Source organism: Vombatus ursinus, unplaced genomic scaffold, assembly GCF_900497805.2.
Source record: "Vombatus ursinus unplaced genomic scaffold, bare-nosed wombat genome assembly UNPS02014847.1, whole genome shotgun sequence".
NCBI classification, from domain to species: domain Eukaryota; kingdom Metazoa; phylum Chordata; class Mammalia; order Diprotodontia; family Vombatidae; genus Vombatus; species Vombatus ursinus.
In genome coordinates, this window is record NW_020954625.1 from 6,755,033 (window position 1) to 6,775,803 (window position 20,771).

Below are 20,771 nucleotides of genomic sequence, written 5' to 3' on the forward strand. Positions count from 1 at the left end.
GAAAAAGGAGACATTTTTGGCCAGATGTGTTTCTCAGTCACAAATGATACTTGAACTGAAGTCTTCCTGACAACTGAGTTGCAATGTTTTACCCCTAGTCTCTGCTATCACTGATACATACCGGCTCTAGTGTGAACCTAGACAAATCATTTAGTCTCTCAGTGACTTACCCAGGGTCACATAGCTAGAAAGTGTCTGAGACCAGATTTGAACTCAGGAAGATGAGTCTTCCTGACTTCAGGCCTGGCACTCTATCCACTGAGCCACCTAGATGCCCAAAGGTTTTCCATAGGAGGTGATAATTGAGCCTGGATTTGGATGGGAGTGGAAACATAAAGGGTGTCTTTCTTTTATAGGGCAGATCTGGAGAATGATGGAATTCTGTGGAAGCTTATGTTGACCCCCATTTTCCTGCTGTCTTTCAAATAGAGCCTCTCTGCTGTGAGAGGCACAGAGCTCAATCCCAGCATGTCCTCTGCATAATTGCAGAGAATCTTGTTTCTTTGCAATGTAATAGTTTTCATGGCCCCAGCATTCAAAGAAATAAAAAAGCACTCAAGTAGATTTTATAGAGCTTGTCGATGGTTTCTCCTCTATCACTTTCTGGTGCCTTTTATAATCGCTACTTCCAGGTGCTTGACATCTGCTGTGGCAGTTTGCCACACCAATATCCTCAATCTCATTTGAGCTCTTTGGTAAAAATGAAAAGTATGGAAAACGGTTACTGAAATGTGTGTGTATCATGCAATGTAGTCTGAAGTTTGTACTTATTCCCTTTGAAAGCACAATCTTCATGCCACAGACATTTCCCAATACCATCTGCTCAGAATTCTCCTTTGCAAAAAATAAATAAATAAATAAATAAAATAAAATAAAATAAAAAAACAAACAGAAAACAAAACAAAAAACAATTAAGCAGAATAAACTATTATAAGGTCTGACAGATTATATAATACTCTGCACCTGTGGTCCCCCACCTCTTTGCTGAGAGGAGAAAAATTCTTTTAAAAATATCAGGAGCCAGGTTTGGCCATTGTTTTTGATCCAAATTTTAATTTTTTTTGGTGGTATTTTTATTTATGTTGTTCTTGTATTCTTGCCTTCCCCTCCCCCAGTCTCCACAATTTTTGACTTGCTCAAGCATGTACCTCTGAATTCCTCACCTTTTATGGTGTGGTAATATTCCATTATATTCCTATGCCAGGATATTCAGTATTCCCTCACCTATGGACACCTATGTTGTTTCCATTTTTATTTTTTATTTTTTGCTAATGCCATAAGTGTGGCAATGAATATCTTGGTCTATAAAGCATGTGTAGGATGAGAGCTTGGCATAGTGGATAGAGTAAGGAAGTCCTGTATTCAGGTCCTTCCTCTGACCCTCCTGGTTGTATGATACTGGGCAAATCGCTTACCCTCTCAGTGCCCTGGGGAGCTCTGTAAGCTGAGTGGCCAATTTCATCAAGAGGGGAGTTTCCATCCTGTGAGTTCCCCACAGCAATACAATCAGATTTGGTTTTCCAGACCAAAAGTGTGCAAAGCTCTGTACTAGGAGCTTAATTTTTTAAAAAAATTTAACATTTTAAAAATATTCTTTTTTATTTTGAGTTCCAAATTTTCTCTTTTCCTCCAGTCCCTTCCCTGACCATTGAGAAGATAAGCAATATGCTATCTATTATACATGTGAAGACATGAAAAACATTTCCATAATAGCTGTGTTGCCCAAAAAAATGAGCAAGAAAAATAAAGGGATAAAAACCCCTATGATTCATGCACTCAGACATCATCAGTTTTCTCTCCAGAGATGGATAGCAGTTTTCATCATGAGTCCTTTGGAATTGTCTTGGATCACTGTATTGATTAGAGTAGCTAAGTTTTTCATAGTTGACCATCTTTACAATATTGCTGTTACTGTATACACTATTCTGGTTCTGTTCACTTCACTTTCCTTCAGTTCACATAGTTCTTCCCAGGTTTTTCTGAAACCATACTCTTTGTCATTTCTTACAGCACAAACAGTATTCCCTCACAAACATATTCTACAATTGTTCAGCCATTCTCCAATTGATGAGTATCCCCTCAATTTGCAATTCTTTGCCACTGCAAAAATTGCTGCTACAAATATTTTTGTACATATTGGTCCTTTTCCTTTGATCTCTTTGGGATACAGATGTACTAGGGGCTTTTAATCTCACCTCCACTGATCAGCATTTGTAGGTACATTTCTACTTCTTCCAGTTTCCATCTCTCACCCTGCTTTGTCCAAACTCAGTCCTGCAGCATGAATTCAGATATTTTTTTAATGGGAGTTCTATCCAAACTGATTTATGATGTTGACCTCTGGGCTGATGAGAATACCCTTCCTTCCAGGTTCCTGCTAGGGGTAAAGAGTCAATGGTGGGTAAACAATGTTCATATTGTGTGATGTTTGGATAAAAATTGGTCCTATGTTGAATTTCTTTCCAGGATTCCCTGACAATTGACAGGTTTCTGAGGCTGTGTTTGGTAGTGAAAACCCATGATGGAACGTACACTTTATTAGAAGATAAAATTGACTAGATTGGACTTGCCTTTCATGATGAACCTTTTCCTCCTCCTCAGACCTTTAACTACAGTGTAGTGACTGGAGTTATGCTCACTGGTACCAAATTTAATAAGTACCAACCTTGAGAGGGCATTAATGACAGTGATGGTTCGCCTTCTGTTGTATAGAAATAACTGAGCTTCCCACTGGGTTAGCAACATAATTAATGTAGTAAGCTCCTGTATCATAGGTGCAAAGATTTAGTGCTTAAAGTGACCACAGACATTGCTTAGTTCAACTGCTTCATTTTACAGAGGAGGAAACTGAGGCTCATCATGACTAAATAACTTGGCCATTGGTCATACAGACAGGAATTGTCTAAAGCAGTGTTTGAACCAAGGTTTTCCTGATTCATTCCAGCACTTTAGTCACCATACCATGTTATACCTCTAATGTTGTGCAGTGTGTAGAATACCAGAATTGAAGCTGGGTTCAAATCCAGCCTCAGACATTTACTAGCTCCGTGACCCTGGACAAATCACTCAACTGCTCTATGTCTCGGTTATCTCATTTGTAAAATGATGGAATTGGAGTCTCGACAACCTTGTGATGGTAGGAATTTTGAGCTCCTTCCCTGCCCCTCCCTGTTCTTGAATGTGGGGGCATTACCTTTCCAACAGTGACCTGTTGTCAATATACTGAGGTCTCTGCCCACCCCTCCACCATCTACCCAATCCCCTCAACTGAGGGCACATTTCATCCTAGTTACAGTTCTGATCATCACATTTCTTTTTTTAAAAAACTTACTTATTTTTAGTTTTCAACATTCACTTTCACAAGATTTTGAGTTCCAAATTTTCTCCCCATCTCGTCCCTCCCCTACCCCAAGATGGCATGCATTCTGAATACCACTTCCCCTAATCTGCCCTCCCTTCTATCTCTCCCTCCCTTCTCTTATCCCCTTCCTATTCTATTTTCCTGTAGGGCAAGATAGATTTCTATACCTCATTTCCTGTATTTCTTATTTCCCAGTTGCATGTGAAAACAATTTTTTAAAAAATGTGTTCTTTGATACTTTGGGCTCCAAATTTTCTCCCTTCCTCCCTCCCCGCCCACCCTCATTGAAAATGCAAGCAACTCGATACAGGTTATACATGTGTAGTTGTGCAAAACACTTTTGTAGTGGTCATGTTGTGAAAAACTAACTATATTTCATATTTCCCTTGATCATCACATTTCTGTAATGCTTTAAGGTATGATGGTCTCTTCATAACACCATAAGGTAGGCAGTGCAAGTTGGTTTAGCATCTCCATTTCGCAGATGAGAATACTGAGGCTCAGAGAGGAGAAATGACTTTTCCAGGAACATGAATCGAGGGTCAGAGATAGGATTTGAATGCAGATCTCCAGACCAGTAATCTACAGACCAAAACTCTAGCATTTTACTGCTGGAGTTTGGTCATATTTCCCGATTTCACATGCTCTAGCCGGATCCTAGTATTGGAAATCCTTTGGGGTCCTCCCATCAGCTAGACCCTGGGTCCTAGTTATGAGCCCAAGGGACTGTTTTAATGAATAGGCAGTAATTCATCCTGACCTCTACTTGTCTGACATTTCAGTTGTTGTAGTGACATGTTGTTATATTCTTCCACATTTTAGGGACGACACTGACAAGCTTGGATAAGCTCGGATGGGGAAGGCACTCAGGGTCATGTCCCATTGGGATCAATGGGAGGAACTGGGAATGTTTAGCCTGGGTAAGAGGAGACAGGGCTTTCGTGTGGAAGACAGGTTCAATTTCTTTTTGGCCTCAAAGACCATGGGAAGGCAGGATGATACTTTGGAGGCAGAGGTCCTGGGTGCAAATCCCTCCCCTGATACGTACTGCCTGTGTGTCCTTGGGGAGGTTTCCTCATCTGTCCATGAAGAAGGCAGGATTGGCCAGCCCTTGAGGTCTCTTCCAGATGGAGATCTGTCATCATATGGAGTAGGAACAAACAGACAGAAGCTTCAGAGAAGTAAGCACAGGTTTGATGTCAGGAAAAATTAAGTAATTAATACAAAATTAATGTTATCCCAAACAGGCTGCCTCTCCAGGTGAGCAGTTCCCCTTACCGGAGGGCATTAGGCTTTTGGTAGGATGTAGTAGGGATTCTTGTTTAGGCCCAGCTTGGACCAGATGACCCCCAAGGTCCCAACCAACCGAGAGGTTTTTTGACTCTCCTCTTGAAAGCTTGGCCTCCCTATCTTTGATTTCTAAAAGTGATTTCCCTCTTTTAAAGGCTTTTCAGATACAAACTGCTGGCACCTGCGTTTTCGCTGGTCAGGAGACACCCCTTCAGAGCTGCTGCGGAAATTCAGAAACTATGAAATATAAATCTCGGCTTCAACGGAGAGAGAAGCAGAAAGGCGGCAGGCGGCTGCCATCTCCTGGGCTTGCCTCAGTTGCTCCTTTGGTCCACGTCCTTAAAAAGAAGTCTTTGTCCTTTGTGCATGTGTAGAGAAGAGCATTAGCTCTTACCCTGAGCATCACTGCTCAACCCATGAAGCCATCCCCACGATGTCTGTGCTGAGAGAAAAATTGGGAGGAGGGTGACACCCACCTCCCTGCAGGATTTGCCTACATTGAGAGAGATCTTCTGTTAAGAAACAGCATGGTCTTGTGCATAGAGGGCCAGCCTTGGAAATTTTGCCTCTGCCCCATATGGGCTGTATCATCCTGGGCAAGTCACATCCCCTCTCAGAGTCCCATATGATTCTCTAAGATTGTAAGTTGTGGAAGAATTGCTAGTGTCCATCAGTGGAGGGAGTTTTCATGTTGGAAGGTCCCCACACTGATGAGATCACAGCTCTGGACCCCTTCCCCCCCCCCCCAAAAAAAGAAAGAAATTTCTAGTGGCTTATGTTTGTTCTTCTGTGAATTTTATTTATAGATACACTTTGTCATTGTCATTGTATCCTTGGTGTTTAGCATGTTGCCTTGTATACAACAGGGATTAATAAATGTTTGTTGAATTGTATTTGTTTGTTGAGTATTAAATCTTAAAAATCCATTCATATACTTACACATTTCATTGGCACTTTATAGACTATATGATGAATTTAGTGTTGATTATACAAGAAACATGCCTCTATTCCTGACTTAAATTGCAATGTGGATTATTTGCTGGAAACCTAGCATAGTACATCAGTCACTTTCAACAGCTGTCAATAAGTTTCCAGTATGGCAGGACCTTTTAAAATGAACTCCACTATTTCCATTTTATCCTTAATATATTTGAAACTGTGATTTTTGTCAGTTTGCTACCTGTCTCCACAGATGGATTATGAAAGATACTAGAAAGAAATCCCATGCAATTAAAAATTTTTTAAAATATATTTTATTTCCCCCAATTGTATGTTAAAACCATTTTTAATATTTTTTTTAAGTTTTGAGTTCCAAATTCTATCCTTCCCTCCCTTCCTCCTCACCCTCCTCCCGGAGATGGTAAGCAATCAGATATAGGTTGTACCTATACAATCAATCACATGCAATTTTAAAATGTGGAAGGGCAGAAGATTGCTATGCTGACTGATTCCGGAGGGCTCAAGTCCAGTCTTTATAACTGCTGGTGTAGCAGGATGTTCTGAGCTCCTGCCTCTTCCCCTCAGACACAGAACTGGTATATACCATTCATCTCTGCCTCTCTCAAAGACACCCAGGGCACAATGCCAACCTGGAGAAGATTTCACAATGTAAAACTCTGATTCAATTCCCAGATCTGTCTATACTTTTTAATCTAATATTCCTTACAGTGTCATACCATCTAACTGAGACACACCAGTTTAGATTGAAAGTAATTGTCACTAGGATTGAGCTAGGGCTGGGCAACCAGTACTTTGCACCTAGGAACTGAAATAGAAGGCCCTTACAGAACTAGTAATTTATTCAGTAGCATAGAAACAAAAGAACCTAGTTCTAAGAATGAGTCCACACTCAAAAGTTTCATGATTATCCCTTATCCTTAGAGAAGGGTAGGTCACTCAGCTTTGTGACCTGGTCCTGAATATGGCAGAACACTGAGTTAGCCCAGTCTGTAGACCAGCCCCAGTTCCAGGAATCCAGGCCATAGGGTGACTGTGCCGCTGCTGTGGTATTTTCTGGTGCTGTGCATTCTTTGACACAACTTACCCAAGATACAACCATGAATTGCTTCTTGTAGACTAGACTAGATACAAACCCTTGTTGGTTAGAGAGTCACACCCAGGAAGGTGTAAATCAGACTTTGCTCCAAGGTGCTGACTGACATTCTGGAGGGACCTTATTCAGGAGAGCATGGATGGAATCTGAAGTGTACCAGTGGTGAGAGTGACTACATTAATGACATCAGGGCTTTATTGAAGGGTCAAAATTCAACTGAAATCCAGAGAGAGGAGACTTTCTCAGGGTCACACAATTAGAATGAATAAGAGCTAGTGTTCAAACCCCGGTGTCTGCTGACTGTTAAGTCTAGCCCCAAAGACACCTCCCATCCCCTCCATCCTATTATATCCCTGCCTTTGCATATACTGTTTACACCCTGAATACCTCAGCCTTGGGCCTACTTCATAGAATTTAGAAGTTGTAAAGGGATCATCTAGTCCAGGGGTGGGGAACCTGTGGCCTTAAAGCCACACGTGGCCCTCTAGGTCCTCAAGTGCTGCCCTTTGACTGAATCCAAACTTCACAGAACAAATCCCCTTAATAAAATGATTTGTTCTGTAAAACTTGGACTCAGTCAAAAGGCCTCACCCAAGGACCTAGAAGGCCACATGTGACCTCGAGGCCACAGGTTCCCCATCCCTGATTCTAGTCCAATCCATGTGGTTTTTCTTTCAGTTTTCAGTCTATTTCTTGTACTTTTTTTTTTAAGGAGAAAAGCTTCAATACTCTTTAAATAAAGTAGTACAATTGAAAATAATATTATTGTGTGAAAGGAGGGAGCAGGAATCAGTTTGAGTTTTCCATGCATTAAATGTAAAGAGGTATGTCTTTTTCTCTTCATATTCAGAAATGTAGGCCTCATTCTGCCCATTGAGTCTGTTCCCACTTTGTTAAAAGGTGGTTAACAAACAAACTTTCTCATCAGTCCCCTGGAGTCATAAAGGAGTCATCAGTTGCACTGATAAATTTTTTTTTTTATTCCATCTTACTTTAAACATTCGACATCAACCTTGAAGTTTGCATAATCAGAAAAGAGACTTTTGATACTGTCAGACAAGGCTCATAGAGCTGTGAGTCCTTTAATAATAACTACCTTTATACAGCACTTCACAAACATTGTCTACTTCTAGACTTACTCCAGGGAGGTAGATGCAATTATTAACCCCATTTTATAGATGAGGAAACTGAGGCAAACAGAGGTTAAATTATTTGTCCAGGGTCACACAGCTAGTAAGTGTCTAAGGTGAGTTTGAACTCAGGTCTTCTTGAAGCACTGCACCACCTTGCTGCCTCCTTCCAGCCAAACCCATTTTCTCCTGACATTCCCCAACTTTTTTGTGGCCTCGACCCATTCTTGTGGTTCCTGTCTGATTTCACTGAGTTTCTGGTCCAGGTTAGTGCCTTCTTAGCGCCAGATTTTTGCTTTCATTTGACCCAATTAATTTAATTATTCAATGACAAATTTAACAAACATTTATTAAGCACCTATGATGTACGAGGCAATTTGAAGACTAGGTTGCAGAAAGGGTGCCAGTCTGCATTGATAAAGAAAGTTGCTTGTAAGGATCAAGTCCAAAAAAAGGTGTCAGACACCATTCTGGAACTGAGGCTACACAGCAAAAACAGAAGCCCTCCCTTTAGTCAATAAACATTTATTAAGCACCTTCTACGTACCAGGCATTGTGTCAAACCCTAGGGATACAACAAGAAGCAAAAGAACTCTCACAGAGCTCACAGTCTAATGAGAGAGACAGCAAACAAACACATATATACAAATAAGGTGTACAAGATAAATGGGAGATAATCAACAGAGAGAAAACTCAAGGGTTAAGAGGTTAGGAAAGGCTTCCTGGAGAAATGGGATTTTAGTTGGGACCTGAAAGAAGCCAACAAAGCCAAGAGGCAGAGATGAGGAGGGAGAACATTCCAGACACAGGAAACAGCTAAAGAAAACGCTGGAAGCTGTCAATATGATGACAGGATCCAGCATGTATACAAGTGAATAAATATGAAATACATATGAAATGATACAAATTCTGAAGGGAGGGACTAGTCAATGAAAGTCCAGTCCTGGAAGCACATGCAAACATTGAGGTTGGTGGGCTTGCTTCTGGAAGATTCTGGAAGAGAATATAAAATGGATAACCATAGCTGCCCACTTAGAAGAGAGCTCACCCAACCCTAGTGGTAGCACATGGTCCAAGGACTGGTCTCCTCTTTCTCTGTCACCACTATTACAGTTGGCTTCCTCCTTCCCTCTGAAGGTAAGAGTCTTCTCTCACAAATGAGTTGATCACCAGAAACATATCCACAACTGGTCCTTGTTTGAACATACATGCCTCATTCTTCATCTTTTTTTGCCAAGAGGTGAGAAGCACTGGTCTTCTGCAGTGACTGTTCACTGGTTTGATCATGGTTCTTGAGTCCTCCACAGTTGTTTTCCAGTGTTGGATTTATGGTTCTTCTCAGTTTACTCAGCCTCAGTCCCTTTAAGTTATCCCAGGTTGTTCACAATAGTCCCTGTTGACGTTGCTCGTAGCATAGTAATAGTTAATTATGCTCACATACCACAATATTTTCAACCATTCACCAAGTAATGAACATCCACTTGGCTTCCAGGTTTTTGTTATAACAAAACCTTTAAATATTTTTTATGTACGATTCCTCTCCTTTCTTTGATCTCTGGGGTAGATCTAGCAGATCTTTGATTTAGTAGAGGTCTTGGTGGGTCAGAACAATGGCAGTTTGGGAGTGTGATGGGTCATAATCCAGAGCTTTTAAAGAGTAGCTATTCCCACCTCCCAACCTATAGAGCCTTTTGTACTTAATACCAATCTAAGCAGTATTTATTAGGAGCCTCTTGTGTTACAGTGTTCAATCCTGGGGACACAAGCAAAGTAAAAACAGATGGTTGAGAGTCCTAGAATACATCCACCTTGGCTTGCTTTTGTGGGCATGAGGACAGTTAGGTGCTTCAAAATCATGAGAAGTTACTTGTGCACTACAACCTAAAGTGGGGACTTCCCTGATCCAGCTGTCCCTATTATTGTTTCCCCATTTAGAGACTTGCCTTGCTGAACAAGTCAAAAATGTGTAGACACACTGATGCACACTCTTAGTTCCAGACTATCTTTTAGTTATTGGGAAGGATCCAGCAGTTTACACAGGCCCCAATCTTTTCTCCTAACATACTGAGTTTTTAAAAAAAACAACTATTTTTATTTCATTAAATATTTCCCAATTACATAGAATGTTTTAACATTCATTTTTAAAAATTTTGGATTTCAAAATCCCTCCCAAGAACATGTAAAAATTTTGTAAGCTTTCATTTAAAAAATTTTAAAAAAATTCGAGTTTCAAATCCTTTCTCCCTCCCTCCCTTTCCCCTTCTTGAATGGGCAAGCAATTAGATATAGATTGCACAGAAGTCATGCAAATCTTGTTTCTATATTAGTTATATCCTGCAATGAGGCTCAACAATGGCCTTGATAACACAAGTCTGAGTACTTCACATCATCCCAGGGAAATGGTTTGAGTACAACTCTCATTGCCCGGTCTTGATTTCTAACAGTTTGTTTTTTTTTGTGTGGACTCTGAGACATGGGGAATGGTCCAGTCCCACCTGCTGAGGTATTTTCTGTACCAAGTTTTTACCTTTTGTTTTTCAATATAACTCTTTTTTCCACATGCGCATGTTTCATGTTCTCTATGTATCTGTTTTTTTCCAGTACCCTGATAGAGTGCTTGGCTCTAGATGACTCCTACTCTGACATTTTACTGGTTGGTGAATGAAGGCTCTTGGGGAACTCCCTCTTTCAAAAGCAGGTCAGCACTTTCTCTGCAGCTGGGGTAGCCTGGGGTCCCTGAGGTTAGTAACCTTTGGGAGCTTTTTTGTTTACTGAAGCCCTAGCTTAACCCTGAAATAAATATTGCTCCTGCAGAGCAGAAAGTAAACGACCAAAATCCAAAACAAATCACCATTCTATCCCACCATTCAGCTTGGCCTTGGGAATGTTCAAGCACCCACATACTACACTAACCCCTTAGAGAGGGGATAGGTGGCCCTGTGGGTAGAGTGCTCTGCTTGGAGTCAGCAAGACCCCAGTTGAAATATGTCCTTGTACACTTAGTAACTGTGTGACCCTGGAAAGTCAGTTACCCTCTGTTTGCCTCAGTTTCCTTATTGTAAAATGAGGAGAGGACTAGCCCCTACTTCCTAGGATTGTTATGGGAATCAAATGAGTTCAGAAATATAAAGTAATTGGTACAGGACCTGGCAAAGAATAAGCCCTGTCTATATGTTAGCTATTATTATTATTATTGACAAGGAAGATAGATTATATTATGGTGACTGTTACATAATGGCAAAAAAATCCCTATTTTTCAAATTACTTAAGAATTCATCTTTTAGCAAAACCAATAAGCCATGTAGGCAGTTCAGCTAGTCAGACTGGGATCTGGTGCCTCTGTCACATCTCCCAAGTGATCAACCAGCTAGATATTCCTGGTGGGTATCCAGATGTCCCTGGGAAGCAGCTTAGACCTCTTAGGGGGGAATCGAGACGTCCCTGGGAGGACAGTCACATCTTCACCAGGCAAAAGCAGTACAGACCCAAGCCCAGCTTCATGGTAACTGGCTTCATGGGCTGCAGTTCTTCTTTCTGGCTAAAAGAAGGCAAGAATTCACATGGTTCCTCTTCTCCCATCAGCAATGGCTGCATCTGGATTTGATGTGCAGGTGGTGACTGATTCAGACAAGAGATGAGCTTCTATACCTGGGAGGTGGGGGGCTGGGGCAATGAGGGCAGCACAGCTGGTGGCTGCTGCAGCTGAGGTGGGCTGGTGTGTACACTGAAAAGGCAATGGGTGATGATTCGAGTACCACTGTCTAGTTGCCCAGCCTTGCTCCTGACCATAGAGTAGTGGCTTCAGTCCTCCAAAAGGAGGGGTGTGGGCGGGTGTGTTTTATTTTCTGGTCTTGTTGTTTCCTACAGGGCCCAGGAAAATGCACACTGGCTGGAGCTTCCCTGGGACATTGGCCTGGGGAGGACACGAGACTGAAGCGGAGTTGACAGTCTGAGGGTTCGAGAGGAGTCAAGGTGATGTCTTTGGGAAATGCCATATCCATATAAGCAAGCAGGCTCAGTGGTTGAAGCTGTGTTCCTCCTCCCTATGGAGCAGGTACTCCTTGGGCACCTTTCCTGAAAAGGCACACCTGCCCAGGATGGAGACCTGGATGTATTTGGTGGTGACAGCTCATTTTCAGAGAAGTCCTCTTCCAGGATTGGACTTGGAGATACATTTTCTAGGCATGTCCATTTTCACCAAGCTGGTGGAAACCTCAGATGCCTGTTTTTGGGATTGTGTAGATTGTCTAGTGTGTCCATTTTGACATGACATCTAAGTGAGGAGAAGAAATGGAATGATGTCCATTAGCTTGATCTCAATTTTATTTTATCCTTGTGATAACAGCTTGGGCAAGTCCCTGCCTTTTCACCATTTTATTTTCCCCTCCCCAAACACTTTTGAACTAACCTGCCTTTCCCCCTTTCTTCTCCATTCTCCAGTCAAATTGATCAATGACTTTGCCTGGGCATTCTCTCTGCCTTCATGCTGCCTGTCACAGAACATTACAGACCCACACAGCTCACATGTTTTATTGAGGCATCAGCTCTCCACTCACCTGTATTTTAAACTCAGTCATGATCTTTGCAGTCAGTTTTCCCCTTCCTCTTATACCAGGAGACTGGTTCCTTACAAAATAGTTGATAAGAACACGAAGCTGTTCTTGGCTAAATACTCTGTTTACTTTTCATTTATTTATTTATTTATTTTTGTTTGCTTCTCCATGAAGCAGGAACCTGTTCTAGGAGAAAAGGGAAGAAAAGTTTTGGAGAGTGACAGGAACATTTCTTCCCCTTACTAGATCAAATTAGGAATAAATACTTTGAGAGATTGTCAGATTGGCCTATTTGGAACAGTAGACACAACTGGGCCTTTTTTAATCTCCCCTCCCCTGTTTACCCTAACATGGACTTCTCCCCTTCTTGGCCCATTCCTTCTACCTTTTCTTCCTCTTCCTTCACTACAAGTACTCCAGAAAATCTGTCCTCAAGTCTCTATAGCATCCCTTGCCTCTCTTCCTTCTTTTCTGTTCCTATTACTTCTTGGCCGATTCAGTTTTTCATTGCTTGTAGCTTTCCTATGGCAATAGCCTCCTAAATAGACCCCCTGACTCAGCACCTATCCAATACACCATGCTTGACTCTGGAAAAGAATAATGTCACCCCTCCTATCTCTGTCCCTCCACCCCCAATTGCCAAACTTACATTCACTCCTCATTTCTTACAGAGACAGGAAAGAAGAATAGTGCATCCGGAGTCAAAGGGTCTTTCAACCTGGTGGCAAGTCAATTAAGTACTCTGGCCTGAGTTTGCTCATCTGTAGAAAAGAGTAGGATCCGCTGACCTCTAAAGTCTTGTCCGTGTCTCCACGTATAGGGATCTTCTGACCGAGCTGCTTACCCTGGTATTCAAGGCCCTAAACATTTTTAATGTTGAAGCCCAACAGTTCTCTTAGATGCATCCATGCAATGCAGTTCTTGTTGGTTAAAAGCAGAGAACAATTCACATGACTGCTCTTCCCCTCTCACCAATGGTGGTGGCAGTTTCCCGTCTTGAAGCTTCTGTGCCTGATCTTGAGATGAGGTACAAGGTAGTAATGAAAGGTGGGAGCCTGGGGCACTAAGGGCTGCAGGACTGATGGCTGGTTGGGGTAAGGCTGCTGGGGACAATTCTGTTGGACATATGGCTACTGCAACTGACGTGGGGGCTCCTCTGCGCATTGAAAAAGCAGTGGGTGATCCTTTGAGTACAAATGATTCACTGTCCAGCCTTGTTCCCAATTCTGCAGCAGTGGCTTCATTGCTCCGTAAAAGGAGCAATGTGTGTGTTATAGTTCTCTTGCCCTTGGGCTCCCTACATGTCCCAGGAAGATGCCCACTGGCTGGAGCTTCCTGGGACACTGGCCTGGGGAAGGCACCAGGCTGAAGTTCAGTTGATGGTCTCACAGTTTGGGAAGAGATAAAAGGATGACTTTGGGAAATGCCACATCTATATAAACAAGCAGCATCAGTGGTTGAAGCCGCACTCCCCTTCTCAAGGAAGCAGCCAATGCTTGGGCCAGCTTCCTGACTAGGCCCACCTGCTTGGGAAGGGCACCTGGATGAATTGGTGGTTGCAAGTTCTTGCTCAGTGAAGTCCTTTTCTAGAATTGTACCTGAAGATACATCTTCCAGGCATATCTGACTTAAATTGGTCGAAGGCTCAGATGCCCACTTTTTGGTGTATGAATTATCTAGCTCTACTATTTTGAAGCTACACCTGAGTGGGGAAAAGCAGAAATATAATGACTTCTATTAACCCGCCTTCAACTGTATTTTTACCTTTTTATAAAAAAGGCTAAATCTTTGTTTCTTTAAAGTGGCATCACTCTTAACTTGATGTTCAAGTTGGTAAGACATTTCTTTATTTGGCAGATTTCTTTATCTGATTAAAAGATCCTCAAAGAGACATAGTGGGGAAAAAACCCAACCCTTTGATTTCTCAAGGGTCACATCCCCACCCTACTTGACCCCACTGGACTCTATAGTCTTCCTGGAAGCACCCTGATTTTCCAGTCTTTTCTAACTCTACAGAAAGAGTATATAGAGAATTAAATCAAATTTATAAGAATACAAGTCATTCCCCAATTGATAAATAGTCAAAGGATAATAACAGGCAGTTTTCAGATGAAGAAATTAAAGCCATCTATAGTCATATGAAAAAAAATGCTCTAAATCACTATTGATTAGAGAAACGCAAATCAAAAGCACTCTGGGGTACCACATCACACCTATCAGATTGGCCAACATGACAAAACAAGAAAATGATAAATGTTGGAGAAGATGTGGGAAAATTGGAACACTAATGAATTGCTGGTGGAGTTGTGAAATGATCCAACCATTTTGTAGAGCAATTTGGAACTATGCCCAAAGGGCTATAAAAATGTGCATACTCTTTGACCCAGCAATAGCACTTCTAGGGCTATATCCCAGAGAGATCATACAAATGGGAAAAGGACCCACATGTACAAAAATATTTATAGCAGCTCTTTTTATGGCGGCAAAGAATTGGAAACTGAGAGGATGCCCATCAATTGGGGCATGGCTGAACAAGTTGTGCTGTATGAATATAATGGAATCCTACTGTGCTATAAGAATTGATGAACAGGCTGACTTTAGAAAAACCTGGAAAGATTTGGATGGTCTGATGCTGACTGAAGTGAGTAGAACCAGGAGAATGTTGTACTAAATAACAGCCATGTTGTGCTGTGACTAATATTTATAAACTTAACCCTTTTCAGCAATACAAGGATCTAAGACACCTCCAAAGGCTAATGGATGGAAAATGCTATCCACATCCAAAGAAAGAACTATGGAGTTTGAAAGCAGATTGAAGTGTACTATTTGCTATTTTTTCTTCTTCTGTTGTGTTTTGTTTCCTCTTTCTGGCAGTTCCTCCTATTGGTTCTAATTCTTACTTAGAACATCACTTATGTGAAAATATGTTTAATAGGAATATAGAGGTATAGCCTATATCAGATTGCAAACTGTCTTGGGGAGGGAAGTGGGAAGGGAAGGGGAGAAAAATTTAAAACTCAAAAGCTTATGGAAGTGATTGTTGATAATTCAATAAATTAATTAAAATAAAATTAAAAAAAAGAAAGCATCAAGGAATCATCAAAAGGCAGAAGAGAATAGAAGGAATTTCAGAAGAGGAAACAGAGGAGCCTAGTGATGGATCTTCCTTGTTAAATACACCTTGAAAATAACCCAGCTGGGTATAGTGGAGAAACAGAATTTTAGATACAGTTCAATTTTCCTGTTCTTCTTTCTACAGGAAAGTGTTCATGTTTGTTAATGATGGTAATAAACATTTTAAAAGATTTATTGATTATGTTCAAACCTTAATTTTATTTAAAGAGTAACAATGAATGTGTGATTCTGATAGATTATATCTTCAATGGAAATAAAGTTATATAGGAATTAAGTTCTTCACAGGGTAATGCCTTCAAAATCAGACCCTGCTCTGCTGCAAAAATCTTCATGGGTTCTCAGCTATGACTATGATTAATGTAAAAAGTACTTGTCAGTCTTTTTATTTTTGACTCAGGATCTGTTAAATATAAGGCATTGTGGAAATATCAATGAAAGCTATTTAAAAAGAAGTAGAAGGAGCAGCTTACATTCTATTGGGAGTATCCCACTGGAATGAGAACACACAAAGTAATTCCAAGATGATTTCATGCAGTCCATCTTATCATTTCTGTGGGCATGAAAGGAAGCTATACGTGATACAAAAAGCAATGTCTAAAAATTGTGAATTTTTGAGAATCTGCAGTGTCATTATGGGTTATTTAGAAAAGCAAAAACATCTCTAAGTGGGAATAGTGCTACACTGGCCTGACCAAAGGCCAAGTTCCCTTCAGAGAGAGCCAGATTTATAGGATGGTCATTTGACTGAGCTTCTCCCCTAGCCAGCCTGCTGTACCGTCTGACAGCTTTCCCAAGAGCAACCTCAAATCTGGGAACTAGGGTGTCTATTTCCTGCAGAGATTAGTATGAAAAATTCTCCAAATCACTCATATTTAGAAAAATACAAACTAAAGCAAGTCTAAGGTTCCAACACACACACACAGGGATAAGATAGGAAAATAATGAGAAATGTTGGAGAAAGTGCTGGCAAACAGGCCCACTAATGCACTGCTGGGGGTACTGTGAATGGGGCTGGTCATTCTGGAAAGCAATTTGAAACTATGCCTCAGAGTCACTGATGTGTGCATATCCTTTGGCCCAACTGAACCACTAGTGGTCCTTTGCCTCAAAGAAAGAGGCAAAGGACTTAGAGGTACAACGCTGTAGCTACTGGGCTACCCAGCTGCCTCCAACAAAGAGGGAATGGGCTTATGGCCCAGCAATATTTACAGCAGTTCTGTGTGTAAGATCCAAACCTTAGAAACTGAAAGGGGAACACAATTGGAAAATGGAAGATCCAACTATAGTATATAAATGGAATGGAAAAGGACAAAATGGGGTATTTTGGAAACACCTGGGAAGACCTTTGTGAAATGATGCAGAGGGAAGTGAGCAGGGCCAGAAGAACTACTGCTACAACCTTGCAAAGGAAAACCGCTTTGAAAAGCTCAAAGGCTCAAATCACTGTCATTCTAGGAGCCTAGAGAACTGAGAAGTGTACTGCCCCCTTCTGGACACGCTGACCACAAGGTGCAGAATTCCAAGTCAGACATTTTTCAGACAAGGATAATGAGGGAATTTATGTGGCTTCACTATTTATGTTTGTTTTAGGGCCTTGATTTTTCTTTTTGCCTTTCCATTTGGAGGTAGGGTGGGGTGGGGTTAATGGGAGACTTATGTGAGACGTAGAGCCATCAGTAGAGAATTGTATGAATACTGCATTAATTGTATGAATACTGCATTAAAGAAGGCTATGCAGATAAGAACTTGATGGCCAAATGGAAAAAAGAAAGTTATGAAAATCTGTGCTGCCTCCCTTGCATCCAGGGTCGGGATACCAATTTTGGAACCAACTGTATCTGTAGGGTTCCAAAAAGCAAGTTAGAAGTGAGGTGGCTCATTGAGGGTACCCACTGTGGCTGCGGAGGATGCTTTGGTTGACAAGTCTCTGTAGCCATGGACCCACAGATTCCATTCTTGGCTTATTTTGATTGTTCATCTCCATGAGTAGCTCCTCCAAGTGAACTCTTTCCCCTGAATACCTCTTGCCCCCCAAAGCCACAACCTGTGATTGGAGCATAGTGGCAAATGAAAGGCTGTTATCTCTGATTTAAAGATAAAACCCTTAATGATTGGCAAATTAACCAAAAAAACCTCTGGTGGTCCCTGAGGTTGGACAAACACCTGCATCACTAAACAAGGCTGGGAGGAAGTTGGCAGGTCATTCTGCTGGCATCCTCCCCTCAGCAAAAGCAGGGGCACCACCAGATAACCAGGACCACTTGGGCTGCTATTCCAGAAGGAATAAACAATGCCTTCTCACCCCCCAGAGAGCGTCAGAGGAGAAGGGTTGGTAAGAGCCAAGGAAATGATGAGGGAAGACTGGAAAAAGAAGAAGGAGCTAGAAGAACAGAGAAAGCTGGGTAGTGCACCAGTGGAAGTTGGTGAGGAAGGAAAAGATTTCAATCCTCATATTCCTCAGTACATCTCCTCTGTGCCACAGTATATAGATCCATCAGAAAGACTCACACTAAAGAGGCCCCAACCTGAGAAACCAAAAGTATACAGTTCTTCTGGAAAATGGTATCAGAGGGCTGTAAAAGAGAATATTGTGACTACAAAATACTGAAAAGGAGCATGAGGAAATTGGGGGGTTCTGATGCACACACAGAAAAAGACTGCTTTGAGAGGCCTCAGAGTGTTGGTACCAAGTTCTAGGGAACCAACATGCCCCAGAGGAACTGATACAACCTCAGCTCATGTTTGACTCTCATGGGAAAAGGGATCAGTGGAATGTCTACAGCTAAGAGAAACATTTAAAGATGGTACAAGAATATGCCGAAGTCGACCTGGCTAAACATGAACTGAAAGCTCAGAAGCTATAGGAAGAATTAGCCTCAGGAAAGTCAATGGAACAAGTGAATTCACCAAAACATCAGTGGGGAGAAGAAGACTCATTCTCAGACTGAAAGAGACCATAACAGGGAAGATGAGCATGAAGAGAAGTATGCAGATGGCATTGATATGCCTGGACACAATGTCAACTCTAAAAGATGAATTACAGTTGGGAGTCTCAGGATTTGAGAAGACATTGCCAATTACTTGTGAAATTGACATCCCAGTTCTGCCTGCTATGATTCTAAAACAAGAGAAATTTGAGAGAATCCCTGTGCCAAGACAGGAAAGCATCTTGAGGAAGTTAGCTATGCAGGAGACAATTTCGTGTCCTAATCACCTAAAGTCAAGAAAGAAGATTTCAGAGAAGAACAAAAAGAAAGCATCCTAGAAAAGTATGGAGGTCAAGAACACCCAGAAGCTCCCACCTGAGGGCTCTAGAATATTCAAGACATGGTACAATCCTCAAAGGACAAGATGGAGCTATTGCCTGTTCTAAGTAAGAGGAGGATGTCAAGATCAATAATCATACACACATCTGGGGTCCTACTGGAAAGAAGGTATGGAGGTACAAGTGCTGTTACTCCTTTGTCAAGTTGTGCTACTGTACTGGAGAAGCTGGGAAAGAAATCATGAATGCAGGTGAATATATTCCTGATGATGAGATGGGAGAAAAGCAAACAAGCAGACCAAAACCTCTAATGGAGCTTCACCAAGAGAAACAGAAAGAGAAGAAGAAACACAGGAAGAGTAGTTCTGACAGTGAGGGTGAAGAAAAGAAGCAACAGGAAAAACTGAAAAAGGCATTAAATGCTGAGGAAGCCCACTTCCTCTATGTCAAGAAGATCATGTAGCTAGAGGAGAAGAAAAGGCCCTACAATACCCTATTTGAAGCCCCAGAACCCACAGAAGAGGAAATAGAAGCACATAGCATGAAATGCCAGAGGCCAGATGACCCCTGGCTTCTTTCCTTTTTTTTTTTTTTGTTCTTGTTTTTGGAAATTGGGGTTAAGTGACTTGCCTAGGGACACATAGCTAGCAAGTGTCAAGTGTTTGGTCTGAGGCTGGATTTGAACTCAGATCCTCCTGACTTCAGGGCCGGTGCTCTATCCACTGTGCCACCTAGCTGCCCCTGGCTTCTTTCCTTGAACACCAATGACATGGCTTGGAAGGAGATTTAGGACACCCAACCTGTATATATTTTTTTTAGTCTCTTGATAAACAAAGATGGGAAAATCCACATTAGTTTTACTTACTATCTTTTAAATAAATTTAAATAAATAAAATACCCTTTCATTAAAAAAAAAAAGCATATCCAACCAACAAATACTTACAGCAACCACCTTAACATGAAGTCTTGCTATGAATAGACTTTTTGTCCCTAGGCACACTTGCCATATCATTGCTATTACATTTCACTGCCTGGTTTTTTGTTTGGCCACAACTATATGTATTGAGGCTTAGCCTTGCTGCCTTGGGTCTTCTCAGTCTTTGAGGAGAACCTGGATCTCGTGTCTAGTTTCCATTCTCCAACAGTTAAATAAAGAGGGCTTTTTACATATAAACTCTGTGATCTCTTTGGTATTTAATTTTGTTTTGTTTTATTTTTTAGAGTTAATAGCTCATGTATAACCTGTGTGAGCTCTTTGGTATTTTCAGGGTTAACAGTAGGTGGTAGAATAACTTCTGAGGCTTTTTGGTCATTTATTTTCAAGGTGTGAGAGACCTAAGAAACTTCTGAAGGCGCTCCCCTAATTTGATCCAGGAAATAACTGAGGCCTGGAGAAGTAAAACCACCCATGTAGGAAGTGGCCTAGGCTGGTCTGTACCTGAGCTCCTCTGACTCCAGAACCAGGGTTGTTCCCATGGGGCCACGCCTCAAGAACACAGAAGTAAACACAAAGTTATGTCAAGAAGTAAAGAACATGAACTATCAGGTCAGGGATAAAATACTACAGGTGGCCAGAAAGAAGCAATTCAAATATCAGAGAATCACAATCAGGATCACACAGGACTTGGCAGCTGCAACTTTAAACAATCAGACATCATAGACCATGATATTCCAGAGGGCAAAGGAGCTAGGACTGCAACCAAGATCATTTACTCAGCAAAATTAAGCATAATATATCAAGGGAAAATTGTCCATTCAACCAAATAGAAGGACTTCAAGCCTTCATAACAAGAAGACCAAAACTAAACCAAAAATTTGACCTCCAATATCAAGACCCAAGAGAAGCACAAACAAGTAAAAAGGGGAAAGAAAACAAGGGAATCAATAGAATCCCTCATAAAAACTGTTCATATCCCTTCATGGGAAGATGATTCTTGTAACTCTTAAAAACTGCGTTACTAACAGTAGAGACAGAAGAAATGTA

At 41.4% G+C, this 20,771-nt stretch overlaps 1 protein-coding gene and 1 pseudogene across 2 annotated transcripts in view; both read left to right on the forward strand.

Moving 5' to 3' along the window:
- The window catches only part of DNAJC12 (DnaJ heat shock protein family (Hsp40) member C12), a 62,674-nt gene extending 57,162 nt beyond the window's left edge, over positions 1-5,512 (forward strand). Inside the window, exon 6 of one of the 2 annotated variants that reach the window (XM_027840552.1) lies at positions 4,807-5,512. In XM_027840552.1, coding sequence (XP_027696353.1) covers positions 4,807-4,901 — 95 coding nt within the window. In that variant the 3' untranslated portion in view covers positions 4,902-5,512. Of the gene's footprint in view, positions 1-356; positions 503-4,806 lie in introns of those variants that run through there. The other variant, XM_027840553.1, reaches the window with a different exon arrangement.
- A 12,300-nt stretch (positions 5,513-17,812) lies between these two features.
- LOC114026858 lies at positions 17,813-19,364 on the forward strand (annotated as a pseudogene).
- Positions 19,365-20,771: the final 1,407 nt, after the last annotated feature.